Source organism: Elephantulus edwardii, unplaced genomic scaffold (assembly GCF_000299155.1).
Source record: "Elephantulus edwardii isolate Elephantulus edwardi_28Jun2011 unplaced genomic scaffold, EleEdw1.0 scaffold00005, whole genome shotgun sequence".
In the NCBI taxonomy this organism is placed as follows: Eukaryota; Metazoa; Chordata; class Mammalia; order Macroscelidea; family Macroscelididae; genus Elephantulus; species Elephantulus edwardii.
In genome coordinates this window covers 11,605,199-11,630,338 of record NW_006399755.1, presented here as the reverse complement: position 1 = coordinate 11,630,338, position 25,140 = coordinate 11,605,199, and the positions used below count along the sequence as shown (strand labels likewise).

General features: G+C 47.2%; 1 protein-coding gene across 1 annotated transcript in view; it reads left to right on the top strand.

Annotated features, from left to right (window-relative positions):
• TTC22 (tetratricopeptide repeat domain 22) overlaps positions 1-22,923 on the top strand; it is a 37,406-nt gene extending 14,483 nt beyond the window's left edge. The window contains exons 2-7 of the mRNA XM_006879821.1: positions 12,113-12,168; positions 12,363-12,478; positions 13,685-13,803; positions 15,061-15,222; positions 21,523-21,675; positions 22,378-22,923. Of these exons, the coding sequence (XP_006879883.1) occupies positions 12,113-12,168; positions 12,363-12,478; positions 13,685-13,803; positions 15,061-15,222; positions 21,523-21,675; positions 22,378-22,923 (1,152 nt within the window). The remainder of the gene's footprint in view (positions 1-12,112; positions 12,169-12,362; positions 12,479-13,684; positions 13,804-15,060; positions 15,223-21,522; positions 21,676-22,377) is intronic.
• Positions 22,924-25,140: the final 2,217 nt, after the last annotated feature.

Sequence of the window (25,140 nt, the reverse complement as noted above, 5' to 3'; positions counted from 1 at the left end):
AAGACCATGGCCTGTATCAAATGCACCTTAGTCTCCAGAGAGACACCGTTGCTCCCTAGTCAGGGTTAAATAGGTGATTCGTTCTATAGCATAACATCCACCCACCCTTGCCCCCCCATTGTATGAAGAGTCCCTGGATGGTGCAGATTGTGTTTCACTACTAACCCAAAGTCTGGAAGTTCTAATCCACCCATGGGTACTGCAAAAGAAAGACCTGGCAGTGATCTGTTCCACTCGGTAGCACCATAGGTTGCCATGGTAATTGAGTTGACAGCAGACACTTTGGTTTTCTTTTTTAGGTCACATTTAGTAGCTCTGACATAGAAAAGTCTGGTGGGCCCATGTCATTTATGGATGCAGAAGCTGAGGCCCAGGCTGAGGAAGTGGCCTTTCCAGGACTCCTCAGGGACTTAGAGGCAAGGACTCCAGTCCCATTGCTTTGGGTACCCTCCACCCCTGACAAAACTAGTCACCCAGTGTGGAGAGGAGAAGCCGCTTCCTGGGCCTTTCTGTGCTGTCTTCCCTCCCTGAGTGACAAGGCAGAGGTGGGGCTCTGTGTGCTGGAAGGAGTCGCCTGTGACATCAGAGAGGACATTCCGGCTGTGCAGGAAGAGCATATTCCTTGAGGCCTGTCCCTTGTGAGTTTTATTTCTGCTGTATCAGCCTTCATGGGCATGTGATAAGGTGGAAAGAACAGAGGTGTGGGAGGGAGACAGATCTGGACTTGAATCCTGGCACTGTCACCCTGGGCTGTGGGCTGGGCCCCTGGCCTTTTTCCGCCTCTCTGTTTCCTCACCTGTGAAAGGAGAAAGACCAAGTTCTCCTCTAAGGCAGCTGTGAGAACTCAGTGCCATGACGTGGGTAGTGGACGCACAAAAAATGCCCATTTTCTTTCCTCTGTGTCATCCCCTCGGGAAAAGAAGTCAGTTAGCTCTCAGAAACTGACCCTGAAACTTCGAGAACAGCTCTTGTCAGGGCCAAAGTCCAAACCGTGGGCAAATATTTTCCTTAAGAACAAACAAGTTCTCTTTAATAACCTGTTCAGTTGGTTGTGTGCAGATTTGTATGACAAAAAACAACAACAACAACAAAAAACCCCACAACAACCAAGCCCACTGCCGTCAGTTCAATTCTGATTCATGAAGACCCCTGTGTTGGAGAGTAGCATTGCTCCATAGGTTTCGGCTGTAATCTTGTAGATCACCAGGCTTTTCTTCCGTGGTGCCACTGTTGTTATGTGTTGTCCACTCATGTACGACTTGTAGCAATGCTATAAACAATAGATGGGAGCTTTGGCCTCTCCTTACTATGTGCAAAACCTCCTACAGGCTCCAGCCAAAAGCCGGTCACTGTGACAATCTATCCTGCTAACGGTCTTCTCCTCTTTCTCTGACCCTCCACCTTTCTCAGCATGATGCCTTTTTCTCAAGCACTGGTCCCTCCTGACAACTTGCCCAAATACATGATGCAAAGTTTCACCATATTTGCTTTCAAGGAGCACCCAGGTTGAATTTTCTGCAAGACAGATTTTTTGGTTCTTTTGGCCATCAGTGGGATATTCCATACTCTTCCATCAACACTAACCACAGTTGGAAGTTACCGATTTTTTCTGTCATCCTTATACATTATTTAGCCTTCAGATACATAGGAAGTAATAGGAAGGACCGTGGCTTAGGTCACATATACTTAAGTCTTTAAACTGACCTCCTTGCTCATTAGCACGTTAAAGAAGTCCCTGATAGCACTTTTATCCAATGCACTATGTCTTTTCATTTCCTGACTGCTGCTTTATGGATGTTGATTGTGGATCCAAGTAAAATGAAGTTGTTTACAACGTCAATAATTTCTCCACCCGCCAGCTGCTCTGTGGAGGAAGGAAGGGCAATCTCCTCCCGTGTGATTGCTGCCTCTGAAAACCCGCCAGAGGGTCAGCTATGGGTCAGTTCCACCTCGGTACAAAACAAAAACAACATCATGAGGTTGCCTTTTGGTCCAGTGGTGAAGATTTTTGTTTTCTTGATGTTGACTTGTAATCCACAATGAAAGTTTTAGTCTTTGATTTTCTGCACTAAGTGATTCAAATCTTCTTTACTTTCTGCAAGCAAGGTTGCGTTGTCTGCATAATGCAGGTGCTATTTGAGTCTCCTTTCAATCCCAGTTCTTCATATAGTCCAGCTTCTTGAAATACTTGCTCAGCAAACAGATTGGATAGGTATGGAGAAAGGATACAACCCTGATGCACACCTTTCCTGGTTTTAAACCATGCATTGTGTCCTTGTTCTCTTCAGTCAGCTACTTCTTAGTCTAGGTATAAATTTCACATGAGCACAATTAAGTGTTCTGGGATTCTCTTTCTTCTCGGTACCCATAATTTGTTATGATCAAAATAGTCAAATGCCTTTCTTTACATAGCCAACAAAAAACACAAGTGTATCTTTCTGATATTCTCTGCTTCCAGTCAAGATCCATCTGCCATCCTCAATGGCATCCCTGGTCCCACAGTGTCTTCTGAATCTAGCTTGAATTTCTGGAAGTTCTAACTATTTTTCAATAATCTTCAGCAAGATTTTACCTGTATGTGATATTAGTTGTATTGTTTGAACATTTCCACACAGTTGGATTGCCTTTTTTCTTTTATTGGTAACAAATATTTTATCTTTCGAGTCAGTTGGCCATGTAGCTGTCTTCCAAATTTCCTGGTATAGGTTAGTGAGCACATCCACGGCTGCATCTGTTTGTTTAAACACCTCAAATGGTATTCCATCAATTCTTGGGGACTTATTTTTTGTCTGTGCCTTCAGTGCTCCTTGAGTTTCTTCCTTCATTACCACTGATTCTTGATCATATAATACTTCCTGAAATTATTCAGTGTCAGCCAATTCTTTTTGGTATAGTGACCTTGTATAGCCCTTCCAGCTTCTTTTTTATGCTTCCTGCATCATTCAAAATTTTGCCCATAGAATCTTTCAGTATCACAATTCAAGGCTTGAATTTGTTCTTTAGTCTTTTCAGCTTGAGAAATGTCAAGTGTGTTTTTCTAGCTCTTTGCATATTTCATTAAAATATATTTTCAAACTACCTTTTACAACCTTCTATCCATTTCTCATACTTCAGCATTTCTTCCCTTTGTTTTGGCCTGTGTTCTAGTAGCGGAAGCTCTGGTAGCCTAGTGGGTAAATAGTTGTGCTGCCAACCCCAAAGCAGGCAGTTCGACTCCACAAGCTGCTCTGCAGGAGACAGATGGGCAATATCCTCAGCAACTTATAGCCTATGAAAACCCACTGAAGGGTCAGTTATGAGTTGATTTCAACTTGACAGCAATGAGTTGACATGCCAGTGAGAGATTCAGAATCTTTCCTAACATCTATTTTGGTCTTGCTTTCCTGTCTTCGGATGACTTTTTGCTTATTTCATGTCCTTGATGTGATCCAAAAGTTCATCTCACCTTCGGTCATTAGTGTTGACTGCATCAACTCTATTTTTAAAATGTTTTTTTTAAAAAAAAATTCAGTTAAAATAGACTTAAGGTTGTATTTTGGTTCTCATTAATTTTTTTTTCATCTTCTCAAGCTTGAACTTGTACATGAGTAATTGATGCTCTGCTCCACTGTCAGCCCCTGGCTTTGTTTTGACTTCTGATAGTGATCTTCTCCACCTACTCTTTCCACAGATGTAGCCTGTTTTCTATGTAGTCCATGAAGTGAGGTCCATGTGTATAGTCACCGTTTGTGATTTTTAAAGAAGGTATTTTCAATTAATAAATCATTGCTTGTCCAGCCTCATTCCTATTACCAAGTCCGTAATGTCCAACTACCAGTTTTTCTTCAGGAGACATACAGCACTGATAAAGTCTGTAGTCAGGGACCTCTCCAAATTACTGAGGAACATTGGTGTTGGTTTGAGGACTAAGGTTCACCTGATTCAGGCTGTGGTCTTACCAACCACTTGCTATGCATCTGAGAATTGAACAATGAATAAGGATGACAAAAGAATTGATGCCTTTGAGCTATGGTGTTGGTGAAGAGTAGTGAATGTCCCACAGACTACCAGAAGAACAAACAGAGATGTCTTGGAGAAAGTGCAGCCAGAGTGCTCCTTGGAGGTAAGGATAAGAAAAGTTTATCTCCCATACTCTGGGTATGTTGCTAGGAGAGACTATTCTTCGAAGAGGAACATCATGCTTAGAAGGTGGAGGGTTGGCAAAAAGAAAGGAAGACCCTCAACCAGATGGATTAACACCGTAATTGCTGCAATGGGCTCAAGTGTGCCAGAGATGCTGAGGACGGCACATATAGGACAGGGTCCAGATGTGTTATTCAGAGGGTCTCTATGAGTTGCACTTGACTCAATGGCACCTAACAACAACAAGTCCTTCTTCCCTGTTTCCAACTTCTGCATTCCAGTCACCAATTATTAATATATCTTGGTTGCATGTTTGAATAATTTCAGACTGAAAAGTTAGCAAAAGTCTTCAATTTCTTCATCTTTGGCCTTAGTGGTTGGAGCATATATTTGAATAATGCTTGTATTAACAGATCTTCCTTGTATTCATATGGATAGTATCCTATCACTCACAGAATTGTACTTTTGATTCGTGTTACCACTAGGTGGGGTCAAACCACCAATCTTTAGATTCGTTTTGGAGCATCACCCAGGAATCTACACAGATTTATAAACAAATTTATTATGTTTGTATGACAAAAGATTATCTCATAAAATTTCATAAAATAAACAGCTAAGGCCCACCACCATCACATTTCCTTCTTTTGAAGCCACCTTTAAATTAAATGGAATTCTTAAGATCAACTTTTGTACCCACCTGAGTTAATAACTCCTATAATAAGATGCTCTTAATAGTAGTTAGTCTGGTTTCATTGTTAGCCAAAAGGCCACGCGTCTCTGACAGCTTGAATCTGCCTGAAGTACTTTGGCAGAAAGATGGGCAGTCTCCTCTTGTTAAGATGTTCAGCCTCGGAAAACCACAGGAGGGTGGCTGTGAGTCAGAATCGACTCGAGAGCAGTGAGGGTTTTCATTCCTTTGTCCTGAGCCTAGGATTCTATACATGTTCTGCTAGGTCACTCACCTTTGTCACTCGTGCAGCTGTAAGGACTCAAATCTCCAGGCTTCCCTAAGAATCATAAAATTTTGTTTATACTTTCATTTCTTTAAAAAGAGACACGTCTGAATCCACCAGATGCTCTGCCGGGGAAGGAGGGACAATCTCCCCTTGTACCAGTCAGATCAAATTTGACTGTACACACATACACACACAAAAGGGGGGGGGGGAGAGACATATCTGCTAGCCTCTTTTCACTCTTCTTTGAGCAGTATTGTATAGGGAAAAGTCGATGTGGAGGTTTGCAAACTCCAGCATGCATTAAATGGACTGGGAAAATACAGGTTGTTGGTCTCATCCACATTGATCCCCTGATTCTGTAGGTCAAGGATTACATTTCTGTCAGACGAAGCTGACACTGCCTATCTGGGGCCCAATTTTAAGAATCACTGGCCTACCTTGGTTAGGATCAATGACTGGAGCCAAGGTGCTGGATCCTCAGTTCTAATTCTGTTATTCTAGACCTATGCTCTAGGCCTTCTCTGTCAGAGTTCCCTTTTTTGTAAACTTGAGATAATAATAGTTTCTGCATCTTAGAGGAAATGCAACCAGGGTGCTCCTTAGAGGCAAAGATGGTGAAACTCCATCTCACAGACTCTGGGCATGCTGTCAGAATGGGCCAGTCCTCAGAGTAAGACATCATGCTGGCAAAGATTGAGAGGAACACCCTCAACAAGATGGACTGACACAGTGACTGCAGTAATAAACTCTAGCATATCAGAGATTGCAAAGATGGCTCAGGTTCAGACCTGTTGTTCATAAATTCACTGTGAGTTGTAGTTAACTTTACAGTACCTAGCAGCACATGTTAGGGAGTTCTGGTGGCCTAGTGGTAAGAAATTGTGGTGTAATCCTGAAAGTACACGGTTCAAGTCCACCGGCTGCTCTGGGGGGGTAGCAGGGGTGTGAAGGGAAGGGAAAATGGACAATCTCTTTCTTTGTAATTTACTGCCTCTGAAAGCCCACTGGAGGGTCAGCTATGGGTCACTTCCTGCTTAATGATACACAATCACAACAACACGTTACTGTTATTTAGGGAGTCAGATGGGTTATGCACAATGTATAGTAAGCACCACTTCCTGGCTGCTGTCCAGGTTCTCACACTAGCCACATGAGTCTGAGGGCACCACCTCACCAGTTTTCTTAGCTGTGCAAAGAGGGCGACTTTACATCACACTCTCTGCAGAATGTTCTGAGGCTCAGACAGCGTCTCTGTGAAAGCACTTTGGAAATCGTAAATGCTGAACAAGCTCTAGGTCCTTGCAGTTAATTGTGGAAGAGCATGAGCTTGAAATCAGAGTGGCCTAGCTTCAGATAGGGAGCTCTGGGGGTGTAGTCTGCAGAAAGTTGTACTGCTAACCCAGACGCTTCCTTTCTCCAGGGGTTCAACTCCACCAGTGAAGGGTCAGGTCTGAGTCTTCTGACGGCAGTGAGTAAGAATATGCTTCTAAGAGCTGACTAAGTAGGCAGGCCTCTTTATTTCTCAGAGCCTGTTTCTCCATCTCCAAAATTAGAGAAATAACAGTGAAGGTCTGGGATTTTATGAATTCCTTGCCTCAGGTCTGCCCCTCACTCACACCCAGGGTGGATTACCCAATAAACAAGGTAAATACTGCTTACTTGTGCTCATTTACAAGTCAGATGTGGCGGAAGTGTTTACTACACAGATGAGTAAACTCAGGTAAGGCCAGGCTTACCTCTGCTTACTGAGTACTCCGCCCTGTAAGGGTCTATACATCTGAGAAAAGGTTTTATGCTGTGCGGTTGAGAAAAAAAAATGCATGAGCTCTGATGGCTTAGTGCTGAAGAGTTGAACTGCCAACCTAAATGCATGTGGTTCAAATCCACCAGCTGCCCAAAGATGAGCGATCCTCCCGTGCAATTAAACTGCCTCTGAAATCTCACTGGGAGGTTAGCTATGAGTTGGTTTCCTAGTACGTAACAGCAACATACCTAGAAGTAGAATTGTTGATGTGGGCTTTTTGTAAAGTGACATTTTTCCACTGCAGATTAGCAAATAAACACAAGTAAACCCATGTTCACCTTGCTTACTGGGTAATCCGACGCTGCAGCCTCACCTTTAGCTGACATCAAAGTCTGTAATACCTTTGGGTATGTTCTGGTGACTGGACCTGGTCCAGTTTCCTCCACATATCTGCTGCTGCCAAACCACAGCCTAAGTGAAGAGCCCTCTAAATGGACCCACCAGCGCCCTCTCCTCAACCCCAGAACCCGTAGCTCACGGGTTTGCCATGAGCATTAAACAAGAGAAATATTGGGAGTCTGCCCAGAGCCACCGCCAAGCAGGCCAAGCAGGCCCTCAGCAGAAAGCCTCTGAGTCTCCTCTCAGGCTGCCTTCAAACATCTTGCCTCTGGGAGCCATAAACTCTGTGACTGAATTCCTTGCAGCCATAAGAGGTTTCACAGCAACTTTATTCTCCAGGAGAGAGGTGGAACATGCCCTCCCTTCGACAGGAGGGGCGGGGGCAGTTACAGGCCTGTTTAATTTAATTTAACGCATTGTGGCTTGCCAGGTTGCCCCTGGTAACAGCTTCAGCTGCTGCTTCAGAAACAGTCAGAAGGATTTTAAAGAGACAGCCCCTGTTAGGGCCAGAATTACACAGCCTCCAGCAGCTTCACCACAGGGATGGAGGGTTAACACCCAGGAACTATGTGGTTTTGGACTACATCTGTTTATACCATTAACTCCTCTCCATCTCCACTGATTTCTTCTGCAATACCAGAAATCCCCCTGAAAATGTTACTTTGTTTTTTAAATGTATTTTTTTAATTTTTATTTATTTATTTTATGTGTGTACCGTCAAATTGGATCTGACTGGTACAGGAGGCGATTGTTCCTCCCTCTTCAGCAGAGCATCTGGTGGATTTGAACCGTGTACCTCTGGGATTGCAGTGCAGTTTCCTGCCACTAGGCCACCAGAGCTCGCCTTGAAAATGTTACTTTTAAGGAGTAGTTTAGGAGAGACAGTGTTTGGAGTGTCACACAGATATCACATGGCAACGCTTTTAAAAACAACAACAACAAAAAAGCAATCTTTAACGTGAAAAGAAGTTGGTATTTAGGAGTGGTGTCTGCAATTCAGATATATGACCACCAGGTGGTGGTATTGTATGCTTAGTGAGGAATATTGAACTGTGAACAAAGTGGTTGTGAAACCAATGGGTGTTAAATCCTGATACTATAGATAGAGAAGAGATTGAAGTTATCAATTACTGCTTGCTCGGCTCCACAATCAACACTCTTGGCACCAGCAGTCAGGAGATCCGAAAACAAATTGCCCTGGGAAAATCTGCTGTCAGGAACCTCTCAAGAGAACTGAGAAGCAACAATGTCAGTCTAGAGACTAAGTGCCCCTGATCCAGGCCATGGTCTTCACAATTACTTGCTATGCATCAGAGAGCTGGACAATGAATAAGGATAAAAAGAAGAATCGATGCCTTTCGGTTGTGGTACTGGAGAAGAAAATTGAACATTCCATGGACAGCCAAGTAAACAAACAGGTCTGTCTTGGAGAGGGTGAAACTGTTTCTTCTTGGAGCTTAGGATTTTGAAGCTCCATCTCACTTTCTTTGGGCACATAGCCAGGAAGGACCAGTCCTTGGAGAGGACATCATGCTGGAAAGGGTGGAGGGAAAGCCCAGGAGAGGAAGACCCAAGGTGAGATGGATACAGTAACTGGGGCAATGGGAGTAGGTGTGTCGGAGTCAGTGAGACTAGCTCAGATCAGGGCAGGCTTCAGTGCTGCTGTACATAGGGTCTTTATGGGTCACAGGCAACTGGACAACACAAAACAACAAATAGTGATTAATAATGGGTAAGTCACTTCACCTCACTACTTTCTATCCTAAGGTACATAATGAGATTGATCAAGATAGCTGGATGTTGTGCATAAATTTTGATGTTACGATCACAGAGTTTACATCTCAGCTGTCCTGTACTATTGTGATTTGGAGCATGGCATTGAATTTTTCACAACCTGAGCACAGAATAAGAGGGTGGCTCTAAGAGCCCTGAGAGAGTGAAAGTAAGCCTTAATTAAGGACAACACCTTATTCTCCAATACTGGAGACCCAAGGAGGTAAGAAAGGTACCCAGAACCCCACAGCAGTGGAGAGTGGGGACCACAGAGCCTGAGGCCTTGTTCCCCACAGGGAAATATCTCAGGTTGTGGGTGGACAAAGCCAGGTCCTCAATAGCTTTGATCTCACTTGACTCTGGTCAACCACAAACTGGCACATAGATCACTCATAGACTCAGGCTGGGAACTTGAGGCACTGTGTAATTGTGTTCCCTCACTGGGTCAGGCTTTAACATCACGTTAAGGTCTGTAGCCAGCCTGACCCACAATCAGTTGTTCCAATTCCCCTTCCTACAGTCTAGGTCCTGTAGCGATGACACAGATAGGCTTAAACAGCATCTCATCCTAGCCTTTTTCTTTAGCAAATGTCCTCTGCTTCTTAAGACTGCATTTTAACCCTTGAAACCTATGCTATTCCCTTCAGCCAGCTCTCTTCCCAGCTGAAGCCCCAACACACAAATTCCCACCTACAAGATACAGTGGCCCCTCTGTTGGGAATGCCTTTTCCTGTAATATCCACCTGAGTGCTTTAGACATACCCTTGAGCCCCGCTGCTCAGTACTGCCCTCTGGGGAGCTGTGAGGACACTCCTTGGTTGGGTAGGACAACTCTTCGTTCCCATAAACCCTGGGTTCCTTCAACTGTAATCATGGCTCTTAGGGCCTCAAGGGAAAGCCCTGCCTCATCTCTCTCCTAACCTTGTTCCCCAGCCGGGGCCACACAGAAGACATATCAGAAGTTATTGGCTGAGAAATGTCGTTGGTGAGGCCCTTGTCGGCCACCTGGCTCAGACCTGGGTTCCAGTCTCTGCCCTCGCCTATAGTACACTCAGTGGACTCTGATGCCCGTTGCTTTGAAGGCTGAGCCACAAGCTCCTCTCCAGACTCCGGAGGAGCATGCAAACAGTCTCCTCAGCAGCAGGAGCTCTGCCACATCCTTCACACCCCATGCTCACACCCCGTGCTTGTGTTCCGTGCTCACACCCCGTGCTCGTGCTCCGTGCTGGCCTTCCCACAGGCGCCTCCCACTGACATTCCTGTCTCTTGTCTCTTCTGAACCCTCCTTAAAAAACTCAAAACTCCTTGCCGTAGAGTCCAACTCACAGAACCAACTCTCAGCTGACCATCCAGTGGGTTGTGAGGGCAGTAAACTGTGCAAGAGGAAATTGACCCACTTTCTCCCATGGAGCCCACATTTGGTTGGAATCGCCAGACAGGAACAGCCTTTGGGGTTCGCAGCACACCTCCCTCTGGATGATGCCGCCAGAGCTCCCCTACACTCGCCATTGAAACTCCTTCATCCTCCATCCCTCAAATACCAGGGGTTCCATGTCACATTCTCTGCCAGGCTTTAGCAGCCCCCGGCTGAACCTTATCTTCACCACACTCATGGCCTTCACCATGGGTTGCTTTGTCTCACATACTTCGGGCATGTTGTCAGGAGCCACCAGCCTTTGGAAAAAGACATTATGCTGGAAAAGGTAGAAAGGGTCAGTGAAAGAGAGGAGGACCCTAAAAAAGATGAACTGAGATTTACCACAGTGACAATTACCTTTGTGCAGATAGTGAAGATGGCACAAGATAGGGCAAGGATTTGGCCCATTGTTCAAAGGGTTGCTGAGTTGGAGTCCACTGTGACAACAGCGTGAGTATTGGCACAGATGGACAATATCCTCCTACAAGGATTTACAGCCTCAGAAACCCAATGGGGGTTGTCTTGAGTAAGAATCAGTTCAACAGTGGTGGGTATGGCTATTGGGAAGAGTCTTTGGCTGGCACAGCTAAGCACTCAACTAATAGCCAAAGGTTGGCGGTTTGAAGCTTCCCCAAGGCATCTCAGAAGACAAGCCTGTTGATCTCCCAAAAGGTCACACACACAACCTTGAAAACCAATGGTTTGTCATGAGATTAAGTGAGATGATAGATGCAGAGATCCTGGCACACGCTTGGTCAGACCTTTCTTCTCAAGCCTAGATCTGTTCCTCCCGTCAGATTCTGAGCTCATCTGGATCAAGCAGGTCTCAGTCATTGCTGTGTCCCCAGGGCACCCCAAACAGGCACAGGGCTCACACAGGCACAGGGCTGAATCTGTGTCAAGATTCAGACACAGAAACACTGTGGAATGGAATGCCTTTGCCATAGTTGCTGGTAGGCAATTAGAGGTGAAGGGACGGGGCCCCTGAGCCGAGGAGGCCTCTGTGGGGGTGGGGGTGAGCACAGAACGGAGCCTTGAGATTAACGATAGATGAATGTGGAGGGAGGGACCAGCATCGGAGGCCGAGATGCTGATATGCACTAGGGGTTTTATTGGTTTTCATTAAAATTCCTTCCTGAGGCAGGAGCAGCTACTCCCATAAATAACGGCATAAATATTTTATCTGGTGCCCAAGTCAGTCTAAATGTGCAGCAAGGTTGGCAAGAATAATAACGGAAAGCAGTTCAGGGGGGTCCTGGGCTGCAGCTGAGCTGGACTCGCTTAACATGCCCAAAGGGGCTTTCCCAGAAAGGCAGAGGCTACGTGAGGGTGCAGACGGGGCTGCGCGTGAGAGAGGGTGACCAGCACAGTGGGAAGCTGGCTGGGGAGTCTAGAACACAGGTGGGGAGCCAGGTGGAGGAGAGCTTAGCTTGGACAGCAGGGCAGTGGGGAAAGGTACTTCACGCCCGCTCCATGACGGGCACTGTGCTGGGTGCTTTCACATTGCTTATCCCCTACCCCCACCCCAGACCCTCTGTAGCTGGAGAAGTGCAGTGGCTTGCCCAGGGATGCTGTAGGACCAAGTCTGTGCCCCTTCCCACTGTGCATGTTGCCTCTTAGAATGCAGGGAAGACACAAGAATCATTGTAGGATGACTTGAGTACTTTAGGAAGAGCACTACCGGCTTCTCTGCTCCTTTAGGTCCCCATGGAGGAGAAGAGGGGCTGGTACTTCACCATGGCAACACTCTTCATCAGGTCAGGCCTATTGGTGGTGGGTGGGAAGGGAGGGACAGGGTGTCCTGCATCCTTGTTTCTCCAGCCTGGAGGGTGAAGGGAGAGGTGACTGGGCCTATCTCCATGGCAAGAGCTTCCCAAGGTTCCCTCTCTGCCAAGAGCCTGGGGCAGCTAGGAGGGGGTGCCGACCAGCCACAAGTCCTTCTTGACCCTAGGCTAGATGGAATCTCCCTGGAGCTGGGCAGCGAGGAGCAGAAGCGGCTGCCTACCTTCAACCGCACCCTGGCTCTGCTCCGGCAGGTCCTCAAGTCTTTGGACCCTCACCACCAAGGTAAGGATGGGGGCAGGGGACGAGGGCTGGGAGAATGGCCACTCCCTGGACCTGTCACCACTCTGCTATCCTCACCTCTTCACGATCTCCCTTATTTTGGACTTGGTTTCTCTTTCTGGCTCATCCTCTATTTAATATTTGTCTGTTTACGACAAGGCTCTCACTCACTGAAAGGGTGGATACACCAGGTCTAAAGAACCACTGTTGCGAGCTTTTGAGGGTTGTCTCCTTACACTGCCCCCTCCCCACTTGGATGCTAGGGAGGCTTTAGTGGAGAAGAGTGGGACCTCACAGCTCAAACAGGAACGAGAAGAATGACCAGAGCTGGTGAAAAATTGAAGTCAGAAGAGAAACACGTGCCTTGAAGTGAGGTCACCTGAGTGCCATGCTCAACACAGAGACTCATTAAAATGTTTTCATTCAATCATTCCTGTCCCAGCTTCCCATCTTTGCCTCTCTGTTCCTGGGCTGGACCACCTTCAGTGAGTTCATTCCCTAGAGGAAAGGGTCACTGTGTTTTCCTTTAAGAGAGCTCTGGTTTACTCGGAAGGGAATTGCACTGTCAACCCAAAGGTGGTATCTCTGTGGCAGGTGGAATCCACAGGAGAAAGATGGGCAATCTCTTCCCAAGAGCCTTACAGAGTCCAAAACCTCACTGGAGGGGCAGCCATGAGTTACTTCTCACTTGATGACAACGAGTTTAAGGAGGGGGCTTGGGTGGTTTCCTTTAAGAAGCCTGGTGGAGCTCTGGTGGCCTAGTGGGCCAGGAGTTACACTGCCAACTGAAAGGCAGGCAGCATAAACCCACCAGTTGCTCCTCGGGAGACAGATGAGCATGCCCTTCTTACATGATTTTATAGCTTTTGAAAACCTGCTGGAGAGTCAGCAATGTGTCAGTTCCAACTTGACAGTAATGAGTTTGAGTTGAGTTTTGGTGGTATAATGGTTAAATGTTCAACTGCTAACCAGGTCAGCCATTCGAGTCCACCACAGGGATAAAGATGAAGCCATCTGCTTCTATAAAACTGGATCCTGGTAAACCCCATGGAGCAGTTCTACTCTGTCCTGTGAGGTTGCTATGGCTCGGAGGCAGTGGGATTGGGTTTGGGTTTGCTTTATCTTCATGAACACTAACAGCCCTATGGCTTCCTCGAGACCCCTCTCCCATCTCTCACCCTGAAATCCCTCTCCCGTTTCTCACTCCAGCTCTGGCCTGGTGCTACCTTGGTATGCTGCTGGAGAGAAAGGACACCTTCTCCACCACCCCACTGGGCATCCACGACTATGGGTACTCAGGGACTGACCCCTTGGATTGCTTCGGCAAGGTTTGTGCCCCACCCACTCCGACTCTCCCAGGTGGGATGGAGTCTGACCCCCGGTCTTCCCTTCCAGAACCTCTGCTTTTCCCCTGGTATCTCCCCCTACCATGTCCCCACCCAGGAAAGGCCCCATCTCTGGACTTTTCTCTCCATCCTTATTTCATTCAAAACAAGTAGCAGTGGTTCTTCTTTGACTAATACCTTCTGCCAATCTGGCCATTTATTTCTCTGGCTCCTTGTCTAATCTGATCACCATTGTCAAAATATGCCTCCTGACTTTCTCCTTCTACAGGGGTCCCCTTTCTCCCACACCCCAGTGACCAAGTGGAAAGAAGGTGGATTTAGCTGGGGTCCCCTTGTCAGCTCTGCCCTATTACAGGACATCTGACTTAAGACAAGTCACTTGGACCCTGGAACCTTTGTTTTCTTGTCAGTTCATTAATGTCTGTCTACCTTGCCGGTTAGTGAGAGACTCACAGCAGGCAGTGGGCAAAGTGCTGTCCAAGTTTAACTAGTGGCACCTCATTTATACTGGAGCTTCCACACTTCGCTCAGTTTTGAAGTCTTTCCTAGAAGCCAGAGGCCTTGTGATGCCCATTCACCTGTGCACTTACCACAATGCCCCACTTAGAACGCCCCTTAGTTTTTGCTGGCAGGTCCATTAAGGAGCAGTTTCATGGTGGAAGATCTTCGATAAGCCAATGCAAAACCCCTTCTGGGTCACGAGTGTCCAGAGAGTTGAGCCCGTATTAGCCAGCACATTCCTTCTGCTCAGCTTCTTTGAGAACCTGCTGTGTGCCAGGTTATAGAGAGGAGCGGGCCGGCCGCTGCCCAGTGAGGGTTCACCATCAGGGGCAGCAGCACACAGAACAAGGCAGTCCACAGAGAAGTATGTTGTGATGCGGACAAAAAACACAATGCTGCCTAAGCCTGGGAGCGGTGGAGGGGAGCGCTGGCCTCCTCCGCCTCGCTGCCCTCGGAGAAATGGAGGTGACAAGTGGGAGAAGTTGCCTGGGGTCTCTGCACATGATTGATGAGTATGGCAGGAAGTACAGCGGTGAGTGGGACTCTCAGGAGTTAAGTGGCACTGGGTTGTATGCCCGAGTGTTGAGTTCCTTCCTGTGTCTGCCCTTGGTGGTGGATAATGGAGAGAAGTGCTTTATGGTAACATGACTTCATCAGAAGTAGGATTTGTATAGGTTAAGCACTGTTCAGCTGGCTGGCTAACCACCAGGTTTGCTTTTCTCCGCTTTCCTTACCCAGGCCATCGAGATTGCCAAGGACCACCCCCTGATCCTAAACCGCCTGGCCAAAATCTTCCACTTCCTAGGAAAGCAGGATATGGCCATTGGGACCTGCAACATGGCGCTTGACGTCCTACGAGATCCAGAGCTCAACTGGCAGGCGTACTGCACAAGGGCCAAGGTAGCCAGGGGGTGGGCAGGGGGGTCAGCCTGCAGTCCCACCTCATCCTGATGCTAGCAATCAGAAAACAAGGCCAGGATCAAGCCCCCATTTCAAGACTCCAAAAGTCATAGAACCTTCCTGTTGGAAAGGAGCTTTGATGTTAGCAAGGCACATAGTTTGTGTCTTAGATGGCTGTTGAATGAAAGAATGAAGGAGTCTCCCACCCATTGCAGGAGACCCTGGTCAGTGACTTTCCAGCTTCTGCCTGGTTAGCACCCAAGTGGAGTCAGACTTATCTGGATTAAAACTTTGTCCTTTGTCTCTGATGGCCTAGTGGCAAGAAGGTGCGCTGCAATCCCAAAGGCACACGGTTCAAGTCTATTAGCTGCTCCACACGAGAAAAAAAGGCAGTCTCCTTCCATTTGATTTAACTGCCTCTGAAAACCCCCAGGAGGGCTAGCTATGGGTTGGTTCTGACTTGATGGTACACAACACAACAACAACAACATATGGCATTGTCTGTAGGGCGTTGCACTGATCAGTCAAAGATGGCAGTTCAAACCCGCCAGCCATTCTAGGAAATCTCCTCCCTTATGATTTACAGAAAATCCACTGGAGGGTCAGCTATGGTTGGTTCTGACTTGAGGGCTATGAGTTGAGTTGTTGAGTTATATTATGTGAAATTTCTGGCAAGTCACGCCTCCCAGTCTCAGTTCCCAAATTTGTAAGGTGTGAGCAGTAACATGTATTTCAAGAAGTCATAAGTAACATCTAAAGCACAGTTCCTGTAGCATAGAAGGTACTTTTGAGAAGCAGTAAGGGGTCCTGGTGATGCACAGGTTAAGCTTTCAGATGCCAGTATTACTCCCTGCTTCTGTTGATGGATGCTGTCAAGTTGACAGCTACTCATAGCAACCCCGTTTGACAGAATAAAACCACACATAGGGCTTGCGAGGCTGTATCCTTTGCAGAAGCAGATCGCCAAGGCTTTCTCCCATAGAGCCACTGAAGGAGTTTGAACAGCAACAACAGAGAATATCAAAGGCAGTTTAATGTTTTGAATCAGAACTTTAGCTCTGACCACAGCCAGCCTTGGTTCAAACCCCACTTTGCCACTTATAAGTAGTGGAACTGTAGGCAAAAAAATCATCCTGCCCAAACTCCAGGGCTCATTTTCTACATCTGTAGATGATAGTGTCGTCTTCATCTGGTTGCAACGAGAATTGAATTAGATTTTTGTGTGTAAATCTCGACACGGAGTAAGCTGCAAGTACACAAGTGATTGCCATTATCTGGTGGCTCTTTTAAATGGCTCACTGTCTCTTGAGACAGTCCACAACATAGTCATTTAGCTCTGTTGTTGTTGTTGTTATGTGCCATTGAGTCGCTTGTGACTCATAGCGACCCTATGTACAAGAGCCCTAAACGCCGTTCTATCCAGTGCCAACCTAGCCATCTCAAACACACTCATTCCCACCACTCGTCACAAAATCGATCCATCTCATCAAAGGACTTCCTCTCCTGTGCCGTCCCTCCACTCTGCCAAACATGATGTCCCTCTCCAAGGACCAGTCCCTCCTTGCAACATGCCCAAAATATGTCAGACGAAGCTTCAGAATCCTTGACTCCAAGGAGCATTCTGGCTTCACCTTCTCCAGGACAAACCTGTTTGTTCTCTTAGCAGTCCATGGTATATTCAACACTCTTCTTCAGCACCACAGCTCAAAGGCATCAATTCTCTTTCTATCATCCCTACTCACTGTTCAACTCTCTGATGTATAGCACGTAATTGTGAAGACTATAGCCTGGATCAGGTGCACCTTAGTCTCCAGCCTGACATTGTCGCTCTTCAGTACTCTTGAGAGGTCCCTCACAGCTGACTTTCCCAATGCAATTTGTCTCTTGATTGCCTGGCTGCTGTTACCAAGAGTGTTGACTGTGGAGCCAAGTAAACGAAAACTGTTAACTGTCTCAATTTCTTCACCATCCATACTGATGCTGCCAATTGGCCCAGTGGTGAGAATCTTTGTTTTCTTGATGTTGAGCTTCAGACCATATTGGAGGCTGCAGTCCTTGAGCTTCTGCAGCAAGTGCTTCAGGTCCTCCTCAGTTTCAGCAACAGGGTTGTGTCATCTGCATAATGCAGGTTGTTGATAGATCTTCCACCAATCCTGATGCCACATTCCTCCTTGTACAGCCCTGCATCTCGGATGATCTGTTCTGCATACAGATTGAAAAGGTATGGAGACAGAATACATCCCTGACGGACCCCCTTCTTGATTTTGAACCATGTAGTGTCTCCTTGCTCTGTCTGACAATTGCCTCTTGGACCAAGTATAGGTTTCGCATTAGCACAATCAAATGTTCCATTCTTACAGCTTGCTGTGATCCACACAGTCAAAAGCCTTTGCACAGTCAGTGAAGCACAGATAGACACCCTTTTCTTGTGTGTTGGACATATCATTTGGCGTGCAGGTAGAGAGCAGGGAATCCCTTCACTGCAGCTAAAGTACTTAGTATTAAACAATAATTGTAAGAGTAAATCTGAAAGCATTTCTGTCACATTCTTCATTCACCAAACACCTTTCTGTTCTCACTAGCATCCTATGAGAGGGAAGCCAGATAAGCCCTTCTACAAAAGAAGCAATATTAGGTCAGAGAGGAAGCATTCAGAGAGGTCCTGCATTCAATTCCGTTCAAACTCAACCACAATTCAATACCAAGTATTGTTGTTGACTTTCTTTGACTTCTGTCTTCCCAGCATGCTTGCTACCTCCCTGTAACTCCCAAGGTCATGCTTTCGACTCACAAGACCAGACTAGCAGCAGGCTTCAGGGAAGGGACAATGAGGAGGAAAGAACAGAAAGGAAGGAAGCCCACTTTGCCTTTATAAAGCCTTTGTCCACAGTGTGACCCATAAACCCCAAAGAGACCTGATCCTGGCACCTCTCAGCCTTACCTCCCTCTGCCCTGTCCCTTGCTCCCTTTTAGCCACACCAAACTCCTTTCTGTCCCTCAACCTGTGAGATAAGATCTTGCCTCGAGGCTGGTTCTTCTTCCCTCACTTTCTATATGTCTTGACCCAAAAAGCAGCTTCTAGTGGCCATCTTGTTTAAAATATCAACCCTTTCACCAACATTTTATGTCTTCTTCTTCAGTCTTGCATTTTCTTTTTTTATCACTTAACACATCATTTACTTAATTGTCTCTCCACGCAGTGCCTAGAATAGCACCTGACCTCCTGGTGAATGAACTGACCACCTACTCCATGCCAGGGCCTCTCAGTCGTCATGGTGACGCCTCCAGGAGGATATCAGTGTGCTGATTTTTCTGGATGTGGAAAATTAAGCTCACTAAGGTTTTGCAATGTCTTCCAGGTCATGTAGCTAATAAGTAGAGGAGGGAGGAGGAGTTCTGCCCCATCTCATAATAGTGTCTTCTCACCAGAGCCCACCTGGTGGTTGGAAAACAGGAACACCTTACACAACAATGGCCCTCATTTTTTTTTTACTTCCTCCTGCCCATTCATACCCTACTTCTCCTGACCCTTTCAAAAACTCAAACTTCCTACCATGGTGTTAGTTCTGCCTCATAGTGACCCTCCATCCAGTTTCTGGAGCTGTAAATAACAAGAGGAGAGTGCCCACCTTTCTCCCACAGCCTCTGGTGGGTTCAGACTCACAGAGACACATAGCCTTTGCGTTAGCAATGGAACTTCCTATCAACTAAACCACTAGAGCCATTCCTGAACCACGAGATTGTCTGAGTGCTCTGAGTGCAGGGAAAGGAAGAAAGTAGAGCTAAAGTTGGGTCCTGGAATCATTTAAGCACTTGGAACTTGAGGTCTGTTCTTCCCAGGTTGCTTACTTAAATGGTAGTAGTAGTAGTAGTAGTAGTATGCTGCTGCATAGCTTTCAACTCGTGGTGACCTATTACAGTTGTCGTTGTGTACTGTTGAGTCAGAACAGACTCATAGCTGACCCTCTGGTGGGTTTTCAGAGGCAGTTCACCGCATGGGAGGAGATTGTCCAACCTTCTCGCATGGAGCAGCTGGTGGCCTTAAACCATGTGCCTTTGGGACTGCTGTGCAGCTTCTTGCCACTAGGCCACCTGACCTAGTACTGTTGTTGTTGTTAAGTGCCATCGAGTCGAGCACAATTCATAACAACCCTATGAACATCATTTCTCTAATGTTCATAGAGTTTCCAAAGGCCTGTTGCTTAGGAAGTGGATGCCAATCCTGTTTCCAAGCCTGTCTTAATCTGGGAGCTCCACCAAACACCACCATGGGTAATTGAGGGGACAGCATAAACCCCATTTTTTATATATACCCTCTTAATACCAGAAGCAGAATCGGGCCATAAAAATTCTTAGCTTAAGGCAAACACAAATGCCCTGGCTAGAGTCTTATCTGTCCTTGCAAAGTAAAGAATTAACTAGTGTCTGCATGATACAAAAAGAGTAAAGGTGGACAAAGTAGCCAGCCCATCAAAAGCTGACCCACATGACTGATTCCCCGGCCCATCAACCATGCCCTCAATCTCCCCGCCCCGACAGGAGCACCCAGGAAAGCCTTAAAAAGGATTGTGCTGGGGGACTCGGGGCTTTTTCCCTCGCCACCTTTCTACTGAGGGAGAAAGTCTCCACATGTGGAATTTAATAAACTCTCTTGAATTTTCATATGTGTGATAATTTAATATCCTTTGAGGGGCATTTCGTGGGCAGAACATAACCATTATGGCATTTGACACACGAGTAGCACAGTGTTCAGTATCACAGCAATTCCAAGTTATATAAGTAGTATAGCAAATTGACAGATCAGTCTTGTACTACTTGGGAGAATGTTCTTCCCAAACACAATTAATACCAGTGGCCCCCTCAAGCCCAGCCAATAATTTAAATGCAAAGGCCTACCTAACACGTCCTGACTGACTTAAACAAGAGGCTTCCTCCACACAGCTGGTTGTTTGCTAAAACCAGTAAATCCAATCAGCTCACACACTATTGTGAACGAAATAAAAACCCACCAAACAGTTTACACCTGACTTTCTCAACTAAACAAGAGAACTCACCCACCAGAATCCAACTGCTTCACCCAAGAGCCAGGGCTAGAATGAATGCATTGTTGCGTGCCATCGAGCCAGATCTGACCCATAGCTGACCCTCCAGTGGGTTTTCAGAGGCAGTACATCTGGCGGGAGGAGATTGCCCATTCTTCTCCAGCGGAGCAACTGGTGTATTTGTATTGGTGGATTACAGCACAGCTTCTTACCACTAGGCCACCAGAGCTCCCTGGAATGAATTTAGTATGAGAGAATGAAGCATATGCCATCTTTATTACTGTATGTTTAGTTCACTGTTGTAGCTGCTTTTGTCAATCCATCTCATTGAGGGTATAGACTCACAAAATTGGTATTGCTTTCAAATCTCCCACCCTTCCCTCTTCCAGTCACCTCTATGCCCAAAGAACTGAGACTCATGCTATTGAGTTACTTCCTACTCATAGTGACATTCCGTCGGATTTCTGAGGCTCTAAAGCACAAGAGAGCTCTGGTGCTGTAGTCAGCGGGGAGTTGCAGTGCTGTCTCAAAGGGGTTTCTCTGGCTGTTTTAATCCTCCAGCCTCACTGAGGGGGGAACGACGGACCATCTACTCCCATTTGATGTACAGCCTCGGAAAACCCCCTGGAGGGTCAGCTGTGAGTCAGTTCTGACTCAGTGGCAATGAGTTTTGAGTTTTTAAATAAATCACAACAGGAGGAGATCACACATCTTTCTCCCTCAGAGCCACTGGTGGATTTGAACCACTGGAGGCGCACAGCCATGGATTAGTAGTGCAACTCGCCATGTCCCACACCACCAGAATCCCCTCTATTCCATCACTCCAGATTTCTTCACAGCACCTAATGCCACTCAAAGTGACATTATTTACTTTTTGTTCATGAGTGTCTCTCTTATTAGAACATTAGGTTCTACCAAGGCAGAGACTTCATCTGTCCTGTTGCCACCACACCTCCATTAGAGCCTACCCTGTACTGGGCACTCAGTATCTGGTTGTTGACCGAATGAGTGTAGGGCTCCTATGTCATTAATCCCTTCATTGTACGCATTGGGAAACTAAGGTCCAGAGAGCAGAGGGGCTAGTCTACGCAGGCACACCATAGGCCATAAGACTCTGACTCCCAGTCGTGGGGCTTTTAGCTGTACCACAGAACCTCCATGAGTTCTTGGAGGAAAGCTTGGTTTCCATTAAGGCAGAAAGGAGGGAGGTGGCCCTTGCTTGGAGAATCTTCCCTGAATTGACTCTCTCGACTTGCAGATCCACATCAAAGCCTACCTGCATGACCTGGAACGGGCCAAGATGGGGCTCGGGGGCATGCCTGACAGGAACCACTTGGCCTGCGCCAAGGCTGACCTGGAGGAAGTGGTCAAGGTGTGCCCAGGCCTCAAGACCTACCTGGACATCGGCCAGGTAAAGCAGCCCCTTGGTGTAGCTAGTCAATGGTTAACCAAGAACTTACTTTCTGCCTATTCAAGCCGGGCCACTGAGGGCACAGGGGTGAATAAGGCTGTCTCCTGGCTGTGCCCACCTCTGACAACATGGTGAGGAGGAAATGAGACGATGAGTGTGTATCACTTATAACAGGCTGTGGCACTCATTAAGTGTGCAATCAGTTAGAAGCACCTTCTGTACTCAGGGAATGACTATGAAGAAGGTGACAATACCACTTTGTTTTTCTTTCTATTCGAATGTGAGGTCCAGAGATTGACACATTCGGGGTTGTATGGCTGAGAGTAGAGGGGCTGGAACTGGAATGAGTATGGAGTATTGCCACCTTTTCCAGTCAAGGATCCTAAGAGTGGGACTTGAATAGTGTAGGAAGCTCTGGTGGCCTAGTCTATAGGGAGTTGCATCGCCAAACCAAAGCAATGGCTCTCCAGAGATTCGAATCCACCATTGGTTCCACAGGAAGAGGATGGGTAATGGCCCATGAGATTTGCAGCCTCCTGAAAACCCACTGGAGGGGAGGGAGACACAATTTGTGAGTGATAATTGTTGAAGGTAGAAAGTGGGAGGACTAACTGGCTGAAGGAAGGGAGAAAATGTGGAAACAGACCAAAGGGGAGCAGTGACAGATGGGAGGTAATCTCACCTCTCCACCACCTGTCGCAGGTGTACTACTACATGGGCGTGGACGCAGTCCAAGAGCTGATGGCGGTCGACGAGGCGGCGCTGAACCAGGCCCTGGTCTTCCTGGCCAAGGCAGGAGAGTCAGAGTTGGGCGCGACGTTGCCAGAGGTACAGCTGCTTCGCGGCAAGTGTCTACGCATCAAGGGCGAGGAGGCTAATGCTGCCGCCTGCTTCAAGCGCGCCGTGGAGCTGGACGACGCAGGTTCCAGCCACACCGAGGGCTTCGGCTGCCTGTTGGAGGCGCTGCTGGCGCAGTGGAGCCTGGCGCAGCTGAGCGATGGCGAGCTGGTGGGGGAGGTGGACACGTGGTTGCGCCGCGCCCGGGCCAAGTACCCTGCTGCGCGCTTGCGCCAGGAACTGCAGCGCGTGTGGCGCGGACACACGGACGAGGTGCTGGGGCTGGCCCGCGCCTTGGTGGCCCAGGGCCGGCTGGAGCTGGTGCGTTTGCTCTTCGAAGCCATGGAGCAAGAGGGCGAGGGTGCCACGGGCGAGGGCGCGGCCCGAGGCCAAAGGACACTGTCCTTCTGAAGAGCCAGCACCCAGGTCAGAGCTGATTGAACAAGTACTGAGTGCTCGAAGGACCTCACCCTGCCCCTTAGACTGGAGGAAGCGCAGACCCAATCAGATTCTCCCTTGGCATTTGAATGAGGACACTGAAACCTGGAATTGTTGACTTTACCTGTGAAAGAGGAAAGGACTGATTTAGGAGAGGGAGGGAGGCTGGGTGTGAAATCCTCCGGGAAGCTGCCACTTGAGGCACGGAAATTTGCACACATGCAGAGGAAATGAAATGACTGCAGTCTCCAGAGACAGAAGCTCACTGCTTTGGCTGTGGTGGTTTCTAGTCCCTGGGGCCTGAGTACCTGTTCTTTGGAACCCCATGAACCAAATACTCTATCTTTAAAATTAACTCCCCTTAAGTTGGTAGTCTTGGGTGGCAGCAAGCATTTCCCATCATCTCCTTACCTAAACTGAGCACCAGTAGGCCTGATGGGTAAGGAAACACTGCAAGCTGAAGGCAAGCAGTTCAAATTCACCAGCTGCTCTTTGGTAGAAACATGAGCCATCTTCTCTGGTGCAATTTACAGCTTCTAAAAACCCACTAGAAAGTGAGTGATGAGTCGGTTCTGAGTCGACTGCAATCAGAGAGAGTTACCTAATGAAGTTTGGTCATTTGAAAATATCAAGCAGTGCTGCAAAAGAAAGGCCTGGTGATCTGCTTCTGTGAAAATGACAGCAGTTCTGTGAAGCCGTTCTCCTGTGTCACGTGTTAGTCATCAAGAGTAGGAATTAACTCAGTGGACTTCAGGTTTGGTCTTTTATATGTTGGGTTTTGCCAAGTGCCAGGTTTAGTGCCAACCTTAGTTCCATGCTCTGGGGCTATTAGCAGAGAACAAAACAGAACCTGTTCTTGACTTAAGAACCCTTCACAGTCTGTGGAGCTGGTGAGGCTGTGCCAGGTGGGCCATAGCGGGGTATTTGGAAGAACACTGGGAGGCCGTGCAAAGGTTTCAGCAGGCAGAGCTGGCTGTCTCAACCCCTCCACATGAGCCAGACTCATTCTGTGTTCATGGCCTTTCCAAGGCCCACTGTCTGTGTTCGTGGCCTTTTCCTGCCCTGGGCCATAGGCTCTGGCCCTTGGCCACCCCTCTGCAGGAAGCCAACTGCTCAGGCCAAGCCAGGCAGTCTCCTGGGGCTGGAACTCCAGCTGGTAGGGGGAGGCCAGTGGGTGGGTGATCTTTATTTAATTACAGCTTTGAGCCCTGTGTGACTCCACTGCCCACTGGGCTGCTGAGAGGACAACTGTCACGCAGCTGAAGCAGTAGGAGTTCCTCGGGGGAGCACTCCAGAGTGAAAGCCTTAATAGCCCCATAATCAGAGTAATGAAGATGAATCACACCTTGTGCTGCCTGCCCACTCCTTCCTATCTACACCCAGCAGCCAGCATCAGGCAGCCAGCAGCTCCCACTTAGCCAGAGTGAGCGAGGCATGTTAAAGATCAGGAAAACGGGGGCATTTCTCAGCTGAAGGTTTCTAGAGTCTCCGAGCTGGAAAAATCCTTAGTCATCATCTCTCTTCAAGCCTCCCAATCCAAAGTGGTGAGCATGCTTAAAGGCACTTCTAAACCACTGGCGTGCTTTCAGCAGACAGGCAGCTCACTACCTGATGAAGGAAATCTATCATTTGTGTTTGTTGTTTTATAGTAGTTTCAGTGAATATTTACAGATCAAACCCATTTCCTATTCAGCAGTTTGTACACAGATTGTTCCTTAGCATGGATTGTATGCCCCACAATGAACCAGTCCTCTCCCATCTCTTCCCATTTCCTCTCTGGGTTCCCTGTGTCCATTTGACCAGCTTTCCTGCCTCTTCTTCATCTTCGTGTTTTTTTTTTAATTTTATTTCAATATCTCTATGCCTCACAGGGGACTCAACCAATAACATTCTATGACATATTTGGATGCAGGAGTAGCATCCACTTCCCAAACAACATGCCTCCAGAAACTTTGATAAATGTCGATAGTTGTAGAGGGGCTTCAGGCCTTTTGTTCATAGGTTCGCCATGAGTTGTGCTCTACTCAAAGGCAATCAATAACAACAATTTCAGTGTTGAGGAAATGCTGCCCTTTTGAGAGGCTCAATCCACTTTTTTTTTTTACAAATATTTTGGTATGTTTATTTCCTTTTTCATAGGTAGAAAATACAGTATCAATATAGATCTTTTCTAGAAAAGATAAACTTTTA